General features: G+C 37.7%; 1 protein-coding gene across 2 annotated transcripts; it reads right to left on the bottom strand.

The window, feature by feature from the left end:
- Positions 1 to 1,344: 1,344 nt before the first annotated feature.
- On the bottom strand, positions 1,345 to 20,463 carry col1a2 (collagen, type I, alpha 2). Of its 2 annotated transcripts, none has more exons than XM_087294010.1 (50): positions 20,216 to 20,400; positions 19,451 to 19,452; positions 17,663 to 17,698; positions 17,406 to 17,489; positions 17,055 to 17,111; positions 16,774 to 16,818; positions 16,512 to 16,565; positions 16,366 to 16,419; positions 16,232 to 16,285; positions 16,082 to 16,135; positions 15,916 to 15,969; positions 14,076 to 14,120; positions 13,864 to 13,962; positions 13,728 to 13,781; positions 13,301 to 13,399; positions 13,170 to 13,214; positions 12,687 to 12,785; positions 11,848 to 11,901; positions 11,637 to 11,744; positions 10,949 to 11,002; positions 9,963 to 10,061; positions 9,826 to 9,879; positions 9,604 to 9,702; positions 9,475 to 9,528; positions 9,298 to 9,351; positions 9,153 to 9,206; positions 8,457 to 8,510; positions 8,195 to 8,239; positions 7,998 to 8,096; positions 7,808 to 7,915; positions 7,610 to 7,663; positions 7,446 to 7,499; positions 6,133 to 6,186; positions 5,950 to 6,003; positions 5,710 to 5,817; positions 5,569 to 5,622; positions 5,429 to 5,482; positions 5,143 to 5,304; positions 4,945 to 5,052; positions 4,737 to 4,844; positions 4,599 to 4,652; positions 4,355 to 4,462; positions 4,215 to 4,268; positions 4,008 to 4,115; positions 3,839 to 3,892; positions 3,642 to 3,749; positions 3,211 to 3,457; positions 2,931 to 3,115; positions 2,577 to 2,819; positions 1,345 to 2,363 (listed from the first exon to the last, which is right to left on the bottom strand). In XM_087294010.1, the coding sequence occupies exons 1-50, from the start codon at positions 20,283 to 20,285 to the stop codon at positions 2,217 to 2,219; spliced, it is 4,059 nt and encodes a 1,352-aa protein (XP_087150136.1). In that variant the 5' UTR covers positions 20,286 to 20,400; the 3' UTR covers positions 1,345 to 2,216. The 2 variants fall into 2 exon arrangements, with proteins under 2 accessions (XP_087150136.1, NP_892013.2); NM_182968.2 differs by lacking the exon at positions 19,451 to 19,452 and adding an exon at positions 18,518 to 18,519 and having other exon boundaries at positions 1,348 to 2,363; positions 20,216 to 20,463.
- Between the last annotated feature and the right edge of the window lie 3,840 nt (positions 20,464 to 24,303).

Raw genomic sequence — 24,303 nt, 5'->3', positions numbered from 1 at the left:
ATCTTTAATATTCTCTGTCACGGCTACACTGCATGTCTGTCATCATTTCATTTTCCTTCGGCTTAGTCCATTTGTTTTATCAGTGATCGCCACAGCGGAATGAACCGCCAACTATTCCAGCATATGTTTCACGCAGTGGATGCCCTTCCAGCCGCAACCAAGCACTGGGAAACACCCATACACTCTCGCATTCACACACATACACTATGGCCAATTTAGCTTATTCAATTCACCTATAGCACATGTCTTTGGACTGTGGGAGAAACCGGAGCACCGGATGGAAACCCACACCAACACAGGCAGAACATGCAAACTCCACACGGAAATGTTAACTGACCCAGCCGGAGCTTGAACCAGTGACTTTCTTGCTGTGAGGCAACAGTGCTAGCCACTGTCATTTGCATGTCTATCATTCCAATTGAAAAATATAGAGCCTTTTTCTATTAAACTATTAAACAAAACCTAGTCTGTGTGTGTACTGTAATATAAACTAAATGCTAAATAAAAAATACTTGCATTATAGCATTGAATAAATTTAATGTATTATGTTGACTAATATTTTGGACACTACTGCAAATTGATGTCCTGTCAAATAGTGCCTTATGAAAGGTTATTTATGCAATTTCCTTAGTTGTAATAGATTGACATTGGCTAATTTCTGGCTCAGAAGAGGACACTTTCACAAAAATTTACACTTGCTGTGTGCAAATGTTTGCTCTCTTTAACCATATCCATACATGAAATAGTCACAAAAACAAAAAAAAACATCTCTCCCAAATAATTTAGAAAGCAATATTATAACCGATGTGTGAGTGGGGATGTATATTGCCTATAGGCTAAAAATCTGAGCTGACGTAATCTGTCAAATTAAGAAAAATTCGTACATTACTATATATTTTTTTGCTGCGGTTTATATTGCAATATGAACATAATTTCAACTACGATTTGAACAGCTCTATTTGGAGTAGCAGAAATTATATTTATGGCACAAAAATCTGCTGCGCTAAATACTTAATCTTAAAACAAAATCTACATGTTTGTATTCTCTACAAATGCAAGCATCCCAAGTTGCAGTGACTGGCTTTTTATTTGAATCAAAAGTGAGAAAGATTTTGCCATCTGAAAAGCATGTCATAACTGAAAACAGAGGAAATGAAGCTCTTAATGGCATTAGACCCAAAACGAAAATTGCTAAGACAAACACCCATTCATTGAATAAAAAAGAAAACCCATTTCATGTTTTGACAATAAACACATTGAAGTCATTGAATTTAGGCAGATGTTCAAAATGTCTAATTAAGTCAGACATTTTGTTCCCAACATTAAAGCACTTAACTCATGAAATAATTTGTTTCGGAACAATGGACATGCTTTATTTTCAGAACTTTTCACAATTTATTTAAACATCTCACATATACAAAATAGGTACAATAAACTTTGTGGTTTGTTTTGAGAGAGAGGTCTCTGCAACCCTTTAAAATGGACCAAGTGTGCTGTCAGTATTAACACTGGGGGGCGTAAAAGAATGTAATGCCTAAACAAAAATCTGAACAAAACTCTCAGAAAACAAAACAAAAAACAAACAAAACCAAAAAAAAAAAAAACCAAAGTCAAAACCAGACATACATCAGGTTTAGGAATATTCCACCTGCTTAAAAATGGGATTATCAGGGGGACCTGTGCAATATTCCTTAGAGACAATACAAAGTAATACAGTAACAGTGGTTTTCTCCACAGCTGCATGTTTAGCACCATATAATATCACTGCTTCAAGTATTGGAGCACCTTTGAAACAGGACAGAACTTGAAGCCTTAGTACCATCTAGCGACGACTAGGATGTTGATTATTATTTTCCTTTACACATGAGGTAGTTTAAACCTTACGGAAATTGTGGTTTTAAACTTCCTCTTTGGAAGATATACAAAGACCACAAAGTGATGTATACTTTCATTCTTTTTATTACACTTCTTTAATTTTTACAAAATGATGACATGTCCCATAACATGGTGTTATCCCTCCCGCGTCTCTTTGGGCTGCTGTATTAATTTGCATTGCGCAATGCTCCGTTCAGTCCATTGGTCCACTCCGATAGAGCCCAGCTTAAGCAAGTGGATTTGCGGAAAAAAATCAGCATTCAGTATAAAAAAACACAGAAAGAAGGGCAGAGATTTTTCTTTTTTCTTTCTTTCTCTCGTTTAATTTATCATGAGTCTATTTATTTGAAACAGACTGGGCCAATGTCCAAACCAAACTCTTGATCTGCGCCACCAATGTCCAAAGGTGCAATGTCGAGGATGGGAAGGCGAGATGGTTTATTTGTTCTGTATTCAATGACTGTCTTGCTCCACTGGCCAGTGTGTCTCTGCAGATATGGAACAGGAAGACAAAACTTATTAGTTGATGTATTCTTGCCAAACACCAATGTGTCATAAGCATGCCAAAGTGTTGTAAACATGCTCGCATCTCATGTAATTGTGATATTATCTCACATGCATGGTGGACACTATGCTCCTTGACTGTATGGTATTAAACCAAATTTGGTACATTCCATGCTAAGTGTGCTAAAGGAACTTACACTGCAGCCATCCTCTAGGACGCTGAAAGTGAAGCGGCTGTTGCCCTCCGCCCTGAGCTCAACATCATTGGAACCCTGCAGCAACACAGCCTTCTTCAGGTTTCCATTCTCAGCATCCATGTAGGCGATGCTGTTCTTGCAGTGGTAGGTGATGTTCTGGACTGCCTGGTTGGCCAGTAGACGCATGAAGGCCAGCTGAGTAGCCATGGATTGTGGGCTCAGGGTCTCGTCATTGTAAGCAAACTAAAACGGAAGAATGAAACAATACCTTGAGACTGCTTATAAATATTAAACCATCAACTAATTCCTCTGTTTTATCTCTTTGACTTGCTGTTGGGAAATGCTATAACGTACCTCAGTACCACTGTTGATAGTCTCGCCAAACCAGGTGTGTTTCTTCTCCTGGGAGCTTCTGTACCAGTTCTTGCGTGGGATGCTCTCTGGGTGGGGGTGGATGCAGGTCTGGCCAGTAGAGAAGTCGCAGAAGGCCTTGATGGCATCCATTGTGCAGCCCTGGTTGGGGTCGATCCAGTAGAAACCTTCAAGGGAAAGAGAACAACACAGATTATTAAGAGGAAATGGTGCTATTGGATTAAGATATCAAGATTGACCAGAAAAAGCTTTGTCTACTTACCGCTGCTCCATTCTGGGTGGCTGAGCCTGATGTCACGGCAAGTACGAGCGGGGTTCTTCTTTGAGCCCTCAGGGGAAAGCAGATTCTCAATCTGAGTGTTCAAGGACTTGATGGTGGCATCCACCTCGTAATCCTTGGCTCTAAGAGAGGCCTGGTCAGCTCTGTACTCATCATAGCCTCCAGATGTGTCATATCCACCTCCAGATGGGCCAGGGGGTCCGGGAAGACCAGGAGATCCAGGAGGACCCTGCAGTCATATCGGCCATTGATCAACCATATTGTATTTATACTGTAGGTACACGTTTTTCTCATTTCAAGGTTTCTAAAGCTTCTCATCTCGAGGTAAGGTGTGATTTTTACATATTTAATTTTTTTTCTGTCTTATTGTTGACAATTGATTGTCTCTGAAAACATAAAATGACAAGACTTACAGCAGGTCCAACATGTCCAGCGGGACCACGGTGTCCTGGGGGTCCAATTGCACCAGGCATGCCATTTGAACCATCTTTACCAGCGGGGCCATTGGGACCAGCTGGGCCCTAAAGATAAATGGTAGAAAATGACCTTTACACATTTTATTTAACTTAATGACAGAATTCTGAATCTTAGGAATGAGAAAGTTACTTACTCTTGGACCGGAAGGTCCAGCAATGCCAGCAGGCCCACTGTCACCAGAAGGACCCTATAAGACAAGTTTTTGTATTTAAATTATTTAATGCACAATCATTATACTAATTTGGATCAGAATTGATCAAAACTGTTTACATTGGAAAAATTCATTTAAACTGATAACCTACGTTAGGTCCGGGCATTCCCTGCAGACCAGGATGTCCACGAAGTCCCTTCATACCCCTGTCTCCTTTTTCTCCAGCAACACCCTTCTCACCACGAGGTCCAGCAGGGCCCTGTAAAACAAGGAGATTTTATTTAAAAGGAGTCTTTGTTCATAGACTGGCTCCATACTTGAGAGTTCTTTTGAGAAGGATAATGTCTGACATACTTACAGGTGCACCTCTTGCTCCAGCAGGTCCAACAGCGCCAGTAGGACCAGAAGGACCCTAAAGGAAGTATGAAAAATTGGATTGATTACAAATGGTATAATCTCATGTAATGCAGGAAATGTTGTGACTTTATTGGCACATACAGATTCACCACGGTTTCCAGGTCTGCCAACAGCGCCTGATGGTCCATTGGGTCCAGGAGCACCAACAGGTCCAGCAGTTCCAGGGGAACCAGGCTCACCACGGTCACCCTGGTTAAAATAATACAATTCAATTAATTTATTTATATAAACACTCTATTGGTAATTAAAGCTATTTCTACTTAGATATAATAGGAAATATGAAGAGATGCGTGTGAAATTTGTATAACATTTAAGAAATTAATACCTTAATTCCAGCAGCACCAGGACGGCCAGGAGGTCCATCATTGCCAGGGCTTCCCTACAAAACAACACAGATGCAATTGTAAATGCATGAAAAAAGTACCCACCAAGGGTGTTATGAAAAAATAAGTCTATAACTCACCTCACGTCCAGCCTCACCCTGAGGACCAGTCATACCAGGCATGCCAATGTTGCCACCGGGTCCACGGGCACCAGGGGCACCAGCAGGGCCAACTCTTCCAGGTTCACCCTAAAGAACACAGACACACTCAAAATCAGATTAACACTTTAACTATTTTTTTAATCAATTTGAGTACAGTCAGAATCAAGAGGTAAGTCATTGCACTTACAACTGATCCGGGGATACCAGGAAGACCACGGTCACCTCTGGAGCCAGGAAGACCATTGAATCCCTGTGATCCCAGCTGACCCTGAGGCCCAGCAGGTCCAGGTGCTCCCTATTTTTGAAAAAAAATAAAAGTTTATTGTGATGTAATATATACTTGGTAATATTTTGAGATTAACGCTTTTGTTCAGTTAGAACTTACAGGTGCACCAGCCTCTCCAGGGGGTCCCTTCTCACCAGCCAGACCAAGAGGTCCAATCATTCCATTCTCTCCTGGGGGACCAGCAGGGCCAACATCACCACGAGGACCACGTGGGCCATCCTTTCCAGCGGGACCAGTGAGACCAGCAGGTCCAACAATACCCTAATTGATGTGAAGAGAAACATTTTACATGTATGACCAAAAATCATTACATTCTAAAATTAAGCAATTGTTTTAAAACTTTAGATTTGAACAAGTAAATTTAGAATAATCTGAGTTTACTTACAGCAGGACCAGGAGGTCCAACTCTACCAGGAGCACCAGGGAAGCCAGTCAGACCCTAGGGTTAATCCAAAAATGAATGAGTTAAGTCCAGGAAAAGTTTAGAAAACTGGATCATAAATCAATCTGTAAAAGAGTACTTACAGTGGGACCACTGTCACCACGGGCACCAGGTGGGCCAACAGGACCAGAAGGACCCTAAAGATGCACAAGACAAAAGTCCTTCCATTGAAATGTTGTCCAGACATTCTTTTAAATAATGCATATTTGTAATCTCAAACTTACAAGGGGTCCAGTATTTCCAGCGGGACCGGCAGGGCCAGCGGGTCCAGCGTCACCCTTTCCACCAGCAGGTCCTTTCTCACCTCTTGGTCCAGTCTGGCCATCAGCACCCTGCAAGACGCATTGTGTACCAGTTAGTTTTCTGTGCGAGAGTCAAAGCACTTTTACATCTAAAACTAAATGTTTGAAATCCTAACAAGCTTTTAATAGTGGCAAACATTAGCAGAATTCACATGGACTTACAGGGGGTCCAGCAAAACCGGAAGGTCCAGCAGGGCCAGACTCACCACGCTCACCCTAAAACAAATGACAAAACTTTTGTCGAGTGCTTAATTGTTATGTGAATATCAAATGCACGTCATAGGACAATTTGTATGATAAAAAACTTTATCATGGAAGTAATAAAGAAACGAATAGAAAACTCACAGGGGCACCACGAGGACCAGCAGGTCCAGGAGGACCAAAGGAGCCAGTCTCACCCTGGAAGAAGACACAGATTGGTTGCGTCAGAATGATCTTTAAAGCTACTTGAAGAAAGTTCTTTTGAGAGTCTTGCAAGTTATTTATTTGAAGGTTACTTTTTTAGTTGCAAAAAAATAAATAAAAAAATTAAAAAGTCTAAAGGAATTTTAGCTTAACATATTAAGCAAGTTTTACACTATTTTACATTTATTTTATTTTTTCTAAAGAATTTAAAATAATTATTTAAGGCTTAATGCATATCAATAAAGCTCAATTATAACAAATGTTGAATAAAATGGCTTTAAAAATTTTTGAATGGTTTAAAATGTTGGCACATATCAAAACAAAAAAACATCCAATTTGTTTCAACATATTGAAAAGTTTCATAGAACAGAGTTCTAAGAAGAAATCCACAAACAGATGTAAAACGTATGGAGAACAAGTTTCTGTATAAATGTATGGCACATTTTAATAAATGTTGCAACGTGTAATCGCTGTTGAGCGTCTAGTACGAATCGTCAGTCACCATTGTTTTTTCCAGAGATTACTAATAATGATAAAATACAAAGAAATGAAATGGAATCGAACTGGGTAATGGCTTAAACCAGTGGTTACCAAACTTTTTTCATCAAGTACCACCTTAGAAAAAAATTGTCTCTCCAAGTACCACCAAAATGAGCAGTATTGAAATACAGTAGCGTAGTAGGGCCAGTAAAGCAGCTACAACTCTGCACAGTTTAAAAAAGTGGCAGATTACCTCAGAAATATAGGCTATATGTCATATATGGTATAATATATAAATGCTTTTTGATAAATTTTGAAATATATGTAGCATATACATGACATATTTCATTCCTCCACGTACCACTAGAAGGAAGCCTGCGTACCACTAGTGGTACACGTACCACAGTTTGAGAACCACTGGCTTAAACATTACTCTAGTGTTCATAAAAGATGGAATGTTATTTCCGGAAGGCAGCAATGATTCCATATATCTGGCCATTTTGTAACAGTCAGCAGGGGTTTCTTTAAACATCCAGTCAAAGAAGCAAACTACTTGCCCCACGAAAAGGTAAAAACTTTGGTATAGCCCTTAATCATCTTAAATGCTCTTCATTTTAATTATCTCAATTATAACATCATTATTTTAATTTTTAATGTTGAGCTTTAAATAAATAGTAGTTTTGGGCTGCTGTAAATGTTAGATTTGTATAATATACCATAATATCAACAAATATCATCATTGATTTGAAATAAAAGCTAAGATAATACTCTACCTTGTCACCATTAGCACCAGCAGGTCCAGGGGGTCCACTGGGTCCAGGAGCACCCTGCACGTAAGTTGAGGAAGATGTACCATAAATTCAAGATATGTTCGATTTTTTTTTTTTTTTTTTTTTTTGAAGTGCGCAATCAGAAAAAAAAAGCATGTGATACTTACACGGGCACCATCTTTTCCAGCATTGCCCTCCAGTCCTCTGTATCCAGCCTCACCCTGTATATCAGATAAATGTATTTAGACCACAAGGGATCAAATAGATTTGCAAACAGACTCACTATAGAATGGTGTGCATGAAAAACTCTTGTTTTCATGTAAACAGTAACATCAGGGCAACCATGACCAATGTTTAGAACATACCTTCTCTCCCTTAGCTCCAGGGGTGCCAGCAGCACCACGCTCACCAGGCATACCAGCAGCTCCCTGTGGTCCAGGGGCACCAGCAGGTCCAACTGCACCAGGCTCTCCCTGAATAATACACATTTTGTCAGATATACTAATAAAAACAAAGTATCTAGATGGCATTTTTGTAGTGAATCTGTTTGCATACCTTGTTTCCATCAGGGCCAGGAGTACCAGAAGGTCCACGAGCACCAATGGGTCCCTGAGCGCCAGCAGCACCAGCAGGTCCAGGGTTACCACGCTCTCCCTAAACAGTGAGAAACGAGAGAAAGAAGAGTCAGTTTATTCCTTTGAAGAAACTCTATGATAGTAAAGAGGACAGAAAATCTGAGAAGGGTAAGTCACCTTCACACCAGCAGGTCCTGATACACCTTGATCTCCAGGGATACCCTATTGAGAGATACATTTTTTGTTATTGATTCATATAATTCAGCTCTGTGCAAATGAACCTAAATAGCATAAGGTGCATTGGCTGGGTCATGAATCCATGTTCTTTAATGTTCAATAAATCAAACTTAACTCATCATCAACAACTCAGAACAGCAGAATGTAAATATAAAACAAAATAAAAGTATATGCTTGATGCAAGATTTTGACAAGAACTTACTCTATCACCAGGCTTGCCAGCCTCACCAACAGGTCCAGCGGGGCCAGGAAGACCCTGTTAAGGTCAAATAATATAAATAGTTGTAAAGACTTGTATGTAAGCAGACATTACTCACAATGTAAGCAGGTATAATGCATGCAAGATTTTTATTTTGAACAATTCTCACGTGGCGGTGATTCCCACCCTGTTAAAAGTCTAGCATTGTTGGTCACCAGCATTACAGTATGTTCTGCAAGTTGTGACCAGTAAAGGAAGCATGTTGCTTTATAGGAGTAGGAATACTAAGCTTAGTTTTACTTTGAGAATAGCATGACTACTTGCTTGTTTAATCATCACCATGCCAGATCAATTTACCAGCATGTACCAGTTGCACCAGCTTCTTATACAGGTTTGTTACGATTTTTCAACAGGGCAGCAATGAGTACACCAAAGTGGTGATTTTTCTATTCTGGAATTCTTCATATTAACTGTCCCAGAAATAAAACCTCAAGGTACTTAGACAGAATTTTAATCCACTGTGTTGTCCATTGGATTGAATTTTGAGCCCTACCGATGGGGTTTTGGGTGTACAACTTACTACAAAGGTTAATAGATGCTTCTTTTATTAATTTTATTCAGTACTTTCAGTTTGAGTGATGCATGTACATGAACTGCAAAGGTATGTGAAAGTATAAACAAGCATGATGTGACACTGACCTGGAAACCAGGAGCACCAGAGGGTCCCTGCTCTCCTTTCTCACCAGGGGCACCCTAAAAGTGGAGCAAAATGTTTGTTACCATTGAGAACCAGGAATAAGTAATGTGCTAATCTACATTGATAGAACCAAGATGGCCTACTTACAGCAAGTCCAACAGGACCAGCAGGACCATTGTTACCATCAGGACCAGGGCTGCCCTAAGAAACAAGAGAAACTAAATCAGAGGTGGCCAATAGCTTATAACTTACTCCTTAATACTGAATACTGATCAAGGTTTATAGCAGATATCCCCCCTCTCTCTCTCTCTCTGAAGTACTTACTCTCAGTCCAGTAGGGCCAACAGGTCCCTTCTCACCAGGCTTGCCAGCCTCGCCCTGCAAGGAGGTTAATTGATAAGATCATTGAATTATTGCTATTTGAATCTCTAAATACTTGCACAAAATACTTACAGAAGGTCCTTTGGGACCAGGGAATCCAATGTTACCAGGCTGGCCTCTGGGTCCAGTTGGGCCAGGGGGTCCGGTGCGACCATCTTGACCAGCGGCACCCTAAAATATGGCATATGAATTGGTATTAAGTGCTCGCAAAGCATTCTGCATATTGCTTGCATGTTTTCACACATTACTTTGGGTCACTCAAAAACTAGATGTGTAAAATGAACATGAACTCACAGAAGGTCCTTCCTTTCCAGGGGGTCCAGAACTGCCAGGGCTACCAGGGAGACCCTGAAAAAATGAAAGGTGATGGACTTATATGCTACAAAGTGGACTTAAGAGATTCATTGTAGGATGTTGGTTGTGATACTCACTCTGGCTCCAACAAGACCAGCCTCACCAGCACGACCAGCATCTCCAGGAGGTCCACGGGCTCCAGGTGCACCAACACCACCACGAGGACCAGGCATGCCCTGAGGTACAGCATTCATAGATTAGAGTCTTACAGCTTCAGATCAATGTAAATCTGCATGGAATTACAGTGATTAGCAGGTGAATGATTAAATACAGTTGTGGCCAATAGTGATGTCCCGTTTGTATGTGCTACATATTTCAATTGTTTCATTGGAAATAACCCAATGATGGAAGTTTATTGAGAAATCGCAGGGGAATTGATTTTATTTAAATACAAAATTGAACCAATTAAATATTAATAAATGATTAATCTGTAGTGAATGTACATTTTATTTACACATTGAGTTTCTTTGCATTGCTTAATAATACAAACATTCCATTATAAGCTGTAGCTTAGCCAATTTTTCACTCATTTTTTTGTCAGCTTAGTCCATTTATTAATCCGGGGTCGCCACAGCGGAATGAACTGCCAACTTATCCAGCAAGTTTTTACACAGCGGATGCCCTTCCAGCCGCAACCCATCTCTGGGAAACATCCACACACAGTCATTCACACACACACACAATACGGACAATTTAGCCTACCCAATTCACCTGTACCGCATGTCTTTGGACTGTGGGGGAAACCGGAGCACCCGGAGGAAACCCACACGAATGCAGGGAGAACATGCAAACTCCACACAGAAACGCCAACTGAGCCGAGGCTCGAACCAGCGACCCAGCGACGTTCTTGCTGTGAGGCGAACGTGCTACCCACGTGCTAAACAAATTTGGCGTTGTCCCTAACCCAATATAAAATTATTCCAATATTTTGATAAATAAAAGCAAATATTGTGCAAATGTCCTCTGTAGACAACATTTTTTGGCCTCTACTGTATATGCATATAAACTAAAATAGCATAATATAAGATATAGTGCAAAATGGGTAATATTTCTTAAATCTTACCATTGGGCCTGACCTGCCAGCCAGACCAGGCAGACCACGAGTACCAGCGGCTCCCTGTCAGAAACATTAATGTACATAGTTTAATAAAAATATAATAAGTAATAAATAATCTTAAACAAAAACATAGATGTTATGTTAACAATTAAGCATTCTATTAAACTGAATGACTAATTGTTATTTTGGTCCCACTTTATATTAAGTGGCCTTAACTAATATGTACTTACACAGGAACTAATAGTTTGTTGCAATGTACTTATTGTGTAAATACATGTATTTACTGTGTACTTATGCTTAATTAAATACAAGTATGTAATTAAATCTGTAATTAACTTTTGTAATTACATTTGTAAATACACTGTTGAACATCCCTTACACCTTAACCCACCCTTAAACCTACCCATACCACCAAACCTGTCCATAACCCAACCTCTATCCCAACTCAAAAGCACCACAAGTGTTCTCAAATACATTATAAACACAGTAAGTACATTGTATTTATTTTTTGATGCAAGTACATAGTAGTTAAGGACACTTAATATAAAGTGGGACTGTTATTTTTCTAACAGAAAGACCCTCTCTTACAATTCACTTGAGTTTAACTTTTTTTTGTTCTGTACATCTAGAACCTTTTCTTACAGACATCTGATGCCTACAGTTGAAATGTAGATCCCTTGCGTATCAAACTTACTCTAGGTCCACGCAGTCCCAAAGGTCCAGTAGGTCCCTGCTCTCCAGTTGACCCTCTCTTGCCCTCCTCACCAGAAGGACCAGGAGGCCCCTGAGGACCAGCACTACCCTGTACAGAAAACAGATGAAGAATGAAATGAACAAGTGCATTTAGACATACAGTAGCATTTACTGAACACTTTATAAAATATGTAGACAGTGTTTAGACTCACAGGCTCTCCCTTCACACCAGAATCTCCCTTCACTCCAACAGGTCCGGGGTCACCCTGAGCATAAAAACAGTTCAAAGGTTAAACTTAGATTAGGAAATGTATAAATCTGACAATATATGAATAGAAAAAAACAAAACAAAAACAAATGAACAAAATGGATACTGAACATATTTAAGTAATAATTTAGTAGCATCTGATGAATTATCCAATTAGTAGATACTTTTCTTCCTCTTTATGATTAACAAATTATTATTTTGAAATATTGTTTAAACAAATGACTGCATAGACATAGAAAATTTAAATTAAATCTACATTTTCTTTCATAAGTCAATGACAGAAATCAAGTTTTTAAGCATCAAAACAATTGTAATAGGGCTTTATTTGAATCATTTATGTATTTGTTTATTTATAGAATGAGTTTTGTTAATGTCTTTATTTCTTATTGTCATTTTTTTAACATTACAAAATTTAGTATGATCACTTATTCCTTATTTTTTTAGCATGTGTCTGTCATTATGTTTTAATTTTCATTTTTACATCAACCTCTAAAGAAGCAACATTATTTCACTCATTTTCTGACATTCAATTGTACTACATCATTTGTCACATTTGACAGTTTCATTTAATATTAATAAAATGTTTTTGAAAGTTGATGCAAGTTTAATTTGATGCAACACCTGAAAAAAAATCTCATCTTTGACCTAATGTCAAAATCTGTAATAGTTTCTATAAAACATTCCAGCCTTATTTTTTATTAAAGGCCTAAAATATCAGCTAATGTTTCATCAATAATAAGTACGTTGTGAATGCAGCAGTTAGGATTAAGCAGATGTACTTACACCAAGACCTCTTGGACCAGAAGCTCCACTAGGTCCCTGTGGGCCAGGGCCTCCTCTAGGGCCAGGGAAACCAGGGGCACCAGCAATTCCAGGAAGACCCTGTGAAGGTCATCAATTGCAGAATAATTACTTTAAATTTTAGAATATGTCCTGTTTAATTTACTCCTGAAAAAACTTTGACTGTTTTACACTATTACCCTGATTTATATAAGATATCAAAAATATATCAAAAGATATCAAAACATATTTAGAAGAAGAACCATTTTGTGGTATTAAAAGACTAGTACATGCCTAAGAAAACAATTAACAGCCAATTTAAAGCTATGTCAATTTTAAAATACATAATAAAACATGTAAAAGCTTTTGCCTTTAGGTTATTGGGCAGTTCTAACCTATAATTTAGTTAGAACTTTAGTGTAAAATGATTACTGAATGTCTAGTGAGCACATTTAGTAGTATATGTAGATTGGTATGGAAACTTACAGCTGCTCCTTTAGCACCATTGATACCATTAGCACCAGGGTTACCCTGTAAAAATACAAAGACAGATGTTACTTTTTCTTCTGCTTGATAATCAAATCAATTTATCTGCAAATGATTTGAAATGCACTTACAGGGGGTCCAACGGGGCCAACGGCACCGTTCGGGCCTGGCTCTCCTCTTTGTCCCTGAGCTCCAGATGGTCCAGTGGGACCAGCGGGTCCAAGTTCTCCCTGTCAAACATTGAAGACTTTTTAAGCCACAGTTTGTAATAGAAGGGCAGTTGCTAAGATTAAGGAAATACATTATATGTGTACATATATATATATATGTGTGTATACAGTAGTCAACATCTGAAGTGGGTCAAAAACATTTTCCAAAACTGTCCTAAGACGAGAATGGTTGTTGTTCAATATATATATATGTATGTATATGTAGCATTAGATCTAATCAAAAGATATGAACTGGCAGCATGTCTGTTAATCTTCTAGCCACATTATTTCACACAGATGCTCCGGGCTAGCTTTATATTTCGATTTCATTTATATTTCATTTATATACCTTGGGTCCAGGTGCACCAGGGAAACCAGGAGGACCAGCTGAGCCCAAAGGTCCCTGAAAGGAAAGAAAATGTGTTACTTCCACATTCGAGCTCCACCATATGACACATTTCAGGAGTCAAAGGGCAGATGCTCACAGCAGGGCCAGCAGGACCAGTGTTACCATCAGCACCGCGAGCACCAGCTGGGCCAGCAGGGCCAACACGACCTCTCTCACCAGGAAGACCACGACCACCCTGTACAACACGAGAAATGAGGTACGAACCAAAGTGAACAGTTCAAATAAGTAGGTCTTGTAAAATTTCAATAATAATAATACACTTTTTCTTATTAATAATGTTTGGCTTACTCTCTGTCCGGGGGTTCCATTTGATCCAGCGGCACCATTTTCACCCTGTTAAAAAAGGCAAATGTGAGTCTTTAAAATAAATCTAATGCAATGCATTTGAATTTATTCATTATATGGACTAGAAAATATGATAATGTAAATTGTAATATTTTATTTGTGTCGAACCTTGTGTTGAAGTCAGAACATTAAAACATATCAGAACAACAAATATTGTTTCTTTAAGTACACTCTTACAAATTAAGATTCCAAAATTGCATTTTTTTGTAACTTGGACAACATATTCACAATTATTACAAATTTTGCCTATAAAATCCACTAATTCACTGCATAAAAGTTGGTAAAATTGTTGTTGTAGTGGTTAGAAGAGAACTAACGTTACTCATCCTCCACTTGTTTCATACCTGTATACATTTATTTTTTCAGTTTGACACAAAAAGAAGATATTTTGAAGAATGTTGGAAAGCAGTAACCACTAACTTCCTCAGAATATTTTTATGAATGTCAGAGGTTACCAGCTTTTCCCAAATGTTCTTCAAAATAACTGTTTTGTGCTGTAAACACAAAGAGGAAACTAAAGGTTTGAAACCACCTAATGGTGAGTAATATGTTTTATTTTGGGTGAACTATCCTTACTGTAGGTATTGGATAGAATTAAACAGATATAACTCAGTGTTAAAGGTAATGAATTAATTAAATACCTCATTACTTCAGCTCAAATGGAGTAAGTTCACAGTACTCATATAGATTACTTTTTTTAACTCCAATGGTTTATTGCAATCAGTTTCCTCAAACGGTTTGAGTTGCCTTAACTTATTGGGTTTTACAGTACTCAATTAGTTTAAGTTCTCTTCATTTATTGGATTTTACTTTGCTCAGATTGCTTCGTTAACACAAGTGTATGAAGTTTAAAGTACTCATTAGGATTTGTTTTTGAACTTAAATAGTTTGTTGCAATCGGTTTCCTCAAACGGTTCAAGTTACCTTATTGGGTTTTAGCCACTGACTCACAAAGTATTTTTTTCCTATAGATGTCAATGACCACCGGTCTACAACATTCTGAAAATTATCTTCTTTTATGTTCAACAGACAAAAGAAACCCATATAGGTTTGGATTAACTTTAGAGAAATCTTTAAATCTATCCTATCCTTTAATATATGCTATTTACGTACTAAAAAACGGCCAATCAGCAAGCCAATAAGGAACTAGTTAAAAGTAAACAATGCTTCCCATACTAAACTTCTTTTTCAAAGTGTATAAATAAACATGTAGAGTTAATGTAAATTGTAAGTTCAGCATTGGCACATGGTATTGTTAATAAAAATTTGTCCCCATATAGTGTTTCCAGGTTTTCTCATCAGTGCCACAGAACTATTTAAGTCCCTTAAGAATCTTTACAGTGAGCAGTACTTAAAGAAACAGTTTATCTTGATGTGTAGAACATTTTCATTTGTTTATTACTTGTTTATTAGGTATAAAGCAACATTTGTGTAATGGAAAGAATCCATGAATGTTAAAGGTTCTTCATGTAACTATTAATGTCAATAAAAAATCTTTATATTTAAGCATTAGCACTTTCAAGAATTGGGTTTCATTCTACAAAATGGAATATTTATTCATTTTCCCCTCGGCTTAGTCCCTTAATTATCAGTGGTTGCCACAACAGAGTGAACCACCAACCATTCCAGCATTTGTTTTATGCAGCAGATGCCCTGCCAGCTGCAACCCAGTACTGGGAAACACAATCTGTAATAATTTTATGTATTTTTAAAGATGCATATCTGTGTAGTCTGAAACATTTTAAGGTATTAAACTTTTACATGTGCATGTGTGTGTCTTTACCTTGGCACCAGCTGCGCCAGGCTCTCCTTTGCGTCCATCAATACCATTGTAACCCTGAGGAGGAAGATATTAAGATCATGAGACCTTGACTTCTTTTGGTAAATGAATAAAACTCAAATTTCAGCTTCTTATGTCTTCTCATCAGTCCTCAACACTACTAACTTACTCTGTGTCCCTTCATGCCAGGAAGTCCAGGAGTTCCTGGGAAACCACGGGCACCCTTTGGAAAACATTAAAAAAAGATGAAGATCCTTGTTAGAAATATTACTAAGGTAGATGCATACATCACTGATTTACACATCTATGACTCTCTTACCTGAGCTCCAAGGACTCCTCTGTCTCCAGGCTTTCCAGGTCTGCCATTGTTGCCCTTTGAGAAGAAGATGAATATAGAGTTATGCACGGTTCGGTTATAATTTCAGCATTAGCACATGGAATTATAACACTCACATCTTCACCATTTTTGCCAGGGGGTCCAGGAGGGCCACGAGCACCAATAGCTCCCTGTAAAGAGATGACAGATAGAGAAATCAGTGTTAAAGTTCAAACATAATTTCCAAACCGTGTGAACACAGTGTTGACCAGAGAGCACTCACAGCCTGTCCGGGCTCTCCAGGCTCACCAGCATGTCCTTGCAGTCCTTGAGCTCCCTATATATTCACAAAAACATCAAGATATGTTATGTTATATTTATTTTTTGAGGCATGAAAAATTCAAATGCTATATGCACTGTGATATTTAATTGAGTTATTGTTTTCATTTACATAATATATATGAAAGTGTATATATAAGGATCAATTTATCAGTTCATGTAATATCATTAATAAAAATAAAATAAAACAATATTAAAGTACTTACAGGAGCACCAGGAGATCCAGAAGGTCCTCTGGGTCCCATCAAACCCTGCAAAAGTGAAAGTGAAAGTAAAAATAAATGGCCTGAGGATTTATTATGATCAGCAAGGGTTCAGATATTATGATGAGACTAAAAGTCTAATATTTAATTTGCAGCACACTGCTATTGATATATAGTTATAGTAACAAATGTTGGCGACAATTATATCTGTAGTTAGCATGTATTAACAGAGAGGATAGCAATGTAATATTAATTTAGGCTAACATATAATGGCATGAACTCACCATAGGTCCAGGGCCGGGGTCAGGTCCTTTAGCGCCATCATACTGAGCAGCGAAGTTCTACAAAAAGCAAATAATATTGCAATATTATAAAAAAACTCTTCCTGATGAAACATTTTCTTAGTGTTTCCTATGTTATAATTAAATTATGAATCAGATTCTATCATTGCGTTTAAAATCAATACAGCTTGTGCTTTTGGAAGGCCTTTTGAGGTCAAAGGTTAAAGGTCAAATGTTGAATATGACTGGGAGGATTGTGAGTCTCAAATATAACAACAAACACTCGACTGTAATGTAATGAACAGATTTAGCTTTCTAGAATTTATTTATTTATTGTCTGGAATGGAAACTTACTCCACCAAGACCAGGGGGGCCAGGAGGGCCAGCAGGGCCAGGAAGTCCAGGTCGGCCGGGTTTTCCATCAGGTCCCTTAGGACCCTGTTGGGGACAAGAACAAATGGAAAAATATGTAAGTTGAATCTACAGTATTGAGATGAACTAGCCTTTATGATAAGTGAAACTGTTGTCACTAAATATACAGCTTAAATAGCACACTGAATCTGAAAATTAATCCTTTGACCTATTTAAAATATAGCACGGTATAAACTTACCCTCTCACCTCTGGGTCCTTTTGGTCCCTTGAGGCCCTGTTTACAGAACAATATAATCAAACAACTGGGACAGACCAATTTGTAACAGCCTCTACATGTTAATAATGCTATTTATATGCATGTGGCAAACTAACAATGCTATGCTAACAATGCTAATGCAATCTAATGCACAGAGAACAGTGAATAAATAAACATGATTTGTGCTATCTTTCTAATATATTGTGTTCTTTATACTGCATATTAATCTGCAAATATTGCATGCACTCTCTAGTGTTTATCATGTGTTTCAGTGAAGACACACTCAACAGAGGTGCTCAAAGCAGTGCACAGGCCTAGCCAACATCATAAAACATCATCATTCTTGTTCCGCTCCTTTAAGCACCTTCTGTTGTTAGTGATCAATGTGATATTCAGGTGAGAAGTTTTGAGTCGACCCCAAATAATATTCCATATTTATGCCAATTCCAGTAATCTATGCTATGTGTTTTGTCCACTTGAGGGAACTGCTGGGCAAAATCCGCCAGCTTGGAGGAATTTCGGCAGCATGTTGATTTTGTTATCCTGAGTCCACCTCTTCGGAAGGCCATCTAAAAAGAGCCATTGTGCCCAGGTTGTGTGCTATGCAGGATAGGGTGGTCTCTAGTTTCATTGACATTTGCTCAAGCCAATCGTGCTTTCCTCCTTCCCGTCACAGGCAAGAAGGAAAAACCCAGAAAGTCCGATATCCGAAATGCTCTGGAATATTTGAGATCGACCGAAGGATCTTTTCACCGATTATCATCATCATCATCCATTTGGAGATCTGAGATCAGATAAGGTAAATATCTCTATTAGTGTAATAACTTGGATACTGACCGCTGTGTGATGGCGATGGGGTGGAGGAGGAAAACAGAAAGACAGAGAAAAGACAGAGGTGATTCGTTAGAGTTATGAACGCCACATCATGTTGAATTTATGAATGTTGAGACATTTATGTATAAAAAAAAAGAAACAGAAGAGCCTACTGTTTATGATTCCAGACATCCAACAGAAATATGTAAATGTTTATGCCTAATGCATGCAAAAATAAATGCTAAAATAGATGAATAATGCAATGGTATTTTTGCAATGAATGTGATGATTGCTTAAATCAACCTGATTTTAGTAGGCCTGAACTGAATTTTTGGCATATTTTGCTGTTTTTATTTTGGCATATTTTGTTAAACTTGCATTTATTATGATTTTGTGTCCATAAGAGTGGGTGGAAATATTGTAGTGTATTTTAATGTCTAAAAAAATGCCAAAGCAAAAATTACATCCTTATAGTTGTTTTAAAAAAAAAGCGTTTAAAAATATTATTAATATTTTAAACATTTTAAAAATATATTTTTTCATACTACATTGAAGCTTTGTTTTGCAAAAACATGTTAAGGATGTGTTGCAATGTGTAAGAAATTAAATTATAGTTCTATTTTAAATTAATATTATTTATTATTATTATTATTATATATTAATTTTTTCTATTTAACAAAAAAACTACAATCTTTTAATTATATATATTGAGTTTTTTTTTCATGAAAATACATTCTGTCTCATTATAATACATATAGCATTGTCCCGTCCTAACTTTAATATATTTATTGATTCAATTGGAGCAAGCGTGCATGTAAGGTCATCAGGTGTTGTTTACATGCTTAGGCCTTCCGGTTGTCTTGCAAACTGTGACACCCACTCTGATTGAGCAGTTATTACCCAGTGGGAAACGCGATATGTGATGGCATTTACTCTCCACCAGGTGGCGTATTTGACAGCTGGATGATGACCTAATGCCAGATGATGCCAATTTTTTTTCCAAATCAGATTTTCCGAAACTAAACTATAAAGTTATTAACATTTGGAGTTTTAACTAACTAACTAACTAACTAACTAACTAACTAACTAACTAACTAACTCTAGGATATAGATTTGTGTGTGTACTTTAGATGCATAACATTTATTTAATGTCAGGCCTATTGAAAGCTATTCTGCATATGTGATTTAACATTTAAGTATTATTTCTAATAAAATTAATTTGCCACTATTTAAAGTGTTTATTAAAATCCAGACAGTTCAGATTTTTATAGGATGTCGTCCAGATATGATGTTACAGACTTCAGCCAGCAGGGGGCAGATTTTACAGACCCCCATAATTAAAAAAAACACTCCTGGAGTCTGGGACAAAGATGAGGTACTACGTCCTATCCTTAACTTTAACAATAAAGTTTGTTTCATCACTTATTTTACTTTTATATAACACTTTTAAACAACTACTCCACGTGTTTCCATCTCTCAAAACGCAACAGATGAAAATATCCAAGACCACGAAGAATCCATTTAAAAAAGAGAGAGATCCGTCTGTATTTTACGTGAAAAGCCAAAAGGAAACGCCTCAATTCTTCAGATGCAGCTCTAGCTTTCCTTGAGGTAACTTCCCAGCATGATTCAACCCAAAACAAGCGCAGCAAATCCAATAGAAGAAGAAAGAATAAGCCTCAAGATCCTTTGGCTAGACAAAAAAGCATATTTCAAACTTACATTGACATGATGCTAGGTACGAAGTCACTGCAAGCAGCAACAGAATCCGGGTATCCACAAAGCTGAGCATGTCTAAACCGACATGCAGACTCCTTGTGCCGCAGTGCCCTGGTTTAACTACTTCAAGCAGGCATACAGTTGTGGTATAAACTCCAAACTTAGCAGGAACCTGCTGCCGTGATGCTAGAATAATAAAGAGCGACCAGCCCTATTTATATGGCAGGAGGTTCCCTTGACTGCGTGTCCAGAGTGAACCCCAAACCAATGGAGAGAGAGCCTCTATATGACTGTCATCCGAGCTCTGCCCTCATCCCTGCCTCTCTCTCTCTCACTCGCTCTCTCTCTCTCTTTCTGACTTTGGCAATGCTCTGACAATGATGACGAGTACAACGTTTTAATTAGATCCATTCTTTTGAGGACGTGGACATGGTCGAGCTTTAAGAGAGAAAAGCTTTGCGTTTTTCTCAGGCTCTTTTGCGCGTGAAGATGAACGGATCTGATTCTCCGCGCGCTCGACGCATCTTCGGGACGCGCGTCTGGGCGCGTTCACGGGAAATATCGCATATTTAACTGATGATAAACACTGGCTTTGCAGGCTTAATAAGTTTGTTTAGATACTGTGAAAACATTACTGTATGACCACGTCGTCGGTATATGCGGAATAGTTTGGGTTTTTATGCCCTGATTTGCACTAGGATGCCCTCTTTTATGCATATAGGCTATACATTATATAGCTTAGTCGCAGTCTGTAGTTTGTGCTAAAAAAGGTAAAGCTTTCCTGCATCGTGCATACAAAAAGTACAGAGATAATGAATCTTTTATCTATTAAATTATTTAGAGATAAAAAAATCTATATTTTAAGACGTAAATGTCACTTTTATGTGATTTCTTTGGTATTTAGAGCTTAATAGAGTTTAAAAATAATAATTAAAATTCATTAAAGTACTGAAATTGTTGAAAAAACGTAATAAATCTTTAGTATTTTGAGAATTTTCAATTTATCAAATCATTAAAGCAGTACAATTGGTATTTATAATAATAATTAAAAACCATTAAAGCACTAAAATTCCAACAATAACTACAAAATGTACTTTTATATAAAAAAGACTAAAATATTTGAAAAAGTAATAACTATTTTGACATATATTGATTTGCGTGTAATTTTTAAAGAAAACTAGTAGTATATAAAAAATAAAATAAACATTTCTCAAGTATGGAAATAGTTGATGTGGCTTAACTGACATGCAGGAAGCCATTTTGTAGTCATGTGACAAGAAAAACAGGGATGTTCCCTTCAGACCCTCTTGACATTATTATTATTATTATTATTATTTATTAATTATTTCATTATGCAAATTAACATTAACAGAATATTAAAGGCACATATAAATAAAGCTAAGTCCGTTCTTAGAATCACTTACTGATAATAATAAAGCTCAATAGATTTTAAAAATGTAAAATCTGCATATGTGTCAACACTTTAAGTGTTAAACAATTTCATTCGGATTAAACAAATTGTCTAGCTTTATATCATATCAGTATATATATTTTTAAATTAACCTCATGATCTTAAAATACTTAAAAGATATGACATTTTTGTCATTTCTATAAAAGATACATTAGATTAATTTTAAAAAGTAAAATTTTACTTGTTTGTAAAGAAATATATAATTTTTATTCACTCATATTTAAACAAGCTGTCCGCTGTCAGACCCGCTTTCTTCATTTTTCGAACTCTCGCATGGATTGTTGCTTGAGCTCAGTTTCAGACAGAAAGCTGAAGGCCGGACTGTGAGATCTAATTTCAGCTCAGTCTTCAGCTCTGGCCACAGGACCAGACTTGCCTGAATCCTGCGCTTCAGTCTCTGCAGAATGTGCTGTTTAAAAGCACACAAACCCCACAGCATTTTCACCAAAACACACATTTACTGTCTCTATATCAGTGCTGCTTCACCCCGGCCCGAAACTACCTACGAACCACCAATAAATATTAATTAAAATCTTCATTTTGTAATCAAAATAGATTTAGTTATCAAAACAAACACTGTTTAAGAGCACCAGTTGTTTTTAGCACACTGAAAAAAAAAATATTCGTTAGATTTGCTAATTTCTTTTAAGGTAAGTGGTTGCAAACAATTTACATGGGCTGAATTTAAACAAACCAATCATGTTGAACATTACTACATTTATTTTGTTTGCTTAAAATCAGCTCATATACATGGTTTTCAAACACTTACCTTAAAGAAAAACAGTAAATCCAATTAACCATTTTGCTAAATCTTTCTGTGCAATTTACAATAATTCTGTTTTGTTGGAAATCTGCAAGTTGGAAGGCAATTCATTTATTCTCCATGAGAATATTCAATTCAGTTCATCTTTATTTCTATAGCGCTTTTAAAATGTAGATTGTGTCGAAGCAGTTTAACATAGAAGTTCTACTAAACTGAAGCTGTGTCAGTCCAGTTTTCAGAGTTGAAGGTCAGTTTAGTTCATTTCAGTGTAGTTTAATGTTCACTGCTGAAAGTTCAAACACTGAAGAGCAAATCCATCAAATATCATGAATAATAATAAACTATTATAAACTTTTAAAGTCATGTGTAGAACTTTGCTATCAAGCAAATACCTTTATAATCTATTTAGACTATAGGACAAATGACAAAAGTGTATTTTTTGTATTGGTGTTCAGAATATGATATGCACCTCATATTATAGTGCATTATAAAGCACTGCAGCACATCTATCAATAATTTATAATAATATCAAGATTCTGGGGTGTCACAGTGGTGCAATGGGTAGCATAATCGCCTCACAACTAGAAAGTCGCTGGTTTGAGCCTCGGCTGGGTCAGTTGGCATTTCTGTGCGGAGTTTGCATGTTCTCCCCTTATTCGTGTGGGTTTCATCCAGATGCCTCATTTTCCCCACAGCCCAAAGACATGTGGTGTAGGTGAATTGAATAAACTCATTCATTCATTTTCTTTTCGGCTTAGTCCCTCTATTAATCCGGGGTCGCCACAGCGGAATGAATCGCCAACTTATCCAGCACATGTTTCACGCAGCGGATGCCCTTCTAGCTGCATCCTCTCTCTGGGAAACATCCATACACACTCATTCACACTCATACACTACGGACAATTTAGCCTGTATCCAATTCACCTGTACCACATGTCTTGGACAATGGGGGAAACCTGAGCATCCGGAGGAAACCCACGCGAACGCAGGGAGAACATGCAAACTCCACACAGAAACGCCAACTGACCCAGCCGGGGCTCGAACCAGCGACCTTCTTGCTTCTCGCTTCAATAAACTAAATTGGCCATATTGTATGTGTGACTGAGTGTATATGGATGTTTCCCAGTACTGTGTTTTAGCTGGAAGGGCATCCGCTGTGTAAAACATATGCTGGATAAGTTGGCGGTTCATTCCGCTGTGGCGACCCCAGATTAATAAAGGGACTAAGCCGAAAAAGAAAATGAATGAATCAAGATTCTGTATTCAATTTAAAATTGAATTTGAAATCATCAGTCAAAATAATATTGCGCAAAACAGTCATAATATATCAGACCTGCATATATATTTCAAACTGAATGCCATAAATATGACTTTGAAAAGTTAGGCATTAAGTGAAGTTTATTTATAAACTAATTTCAATAGGATCTCATGCTTATGATTGACACGGCTGGCCCCGAGTCAAACTAATGCAGGAACCACCAATCAGACGATTCCTAACTCAGTATAATCAACCAAGCATCTTACCTTTAGACATCTTCGTCTTGAAGACGCCCCTTCCACTCCCTCTCCTCTTCTTTTTCCTCTATTGGGCAATACAGCAGGCCAGTGGTTAGCACTGTGGCCTCACAGCAAGAATACTTCTGGTTCGGGTCTCTACCCGACCATTCGGCATTTCTGTGTGGTGTTCATGTTCTCCCCATGCTCGCGTGGGTTTTCCCCAGGTCCTCCGGTTTCCTCCCACAGTCCAAAACAGGAGACATAAGTAAATAAACTAAACCAAATCAGCACCATAGTCAAATTCCACCAGCAACACACCCTCATAGCGATCCTCAAGCAGCAGGAGGGAGGGGGGTCTCG

This window comes from Danio rerio, chromosome 19, assembly GCF_052040795.2.
Source record: "Danio rerio strain M-AB ecotype USA chromosome 19, GRCz13ab, whole genome shotgun sequence".
Lineage (NCBI taxonomy): Eukaryota > Metazoa > Chordata > Actinopteri > Cypriniformes > Danionidae > Danio > Danio rerio.
This window is presented reverse-complemented; position numbering and strand designations above follow the sequence as displayed.

Coding starts and splice junctions, on each gene's coding strand:
- col1a2 (NM_182968.2), bottom strand. CDS start 20,285: ATGCTCAGCTTTGTGGATACCCGGATTCTGTTGCTGCTTGCAGTGACT. Junction 16,819..17,054: donor ACCCCGGCCCTGGACCTATG/GTGAGTTCATGC, acceptor TCACTTTTGCAG/GGTTTGATGGGACCCAGAGG. Junction 6,187..7,445: donor CTGGTGCTAATGGTGACAAG/GTAGAGTATTAT, acceptor GTCTTCTTCCAG/GGTGAGACTGGCTCCTTTGG.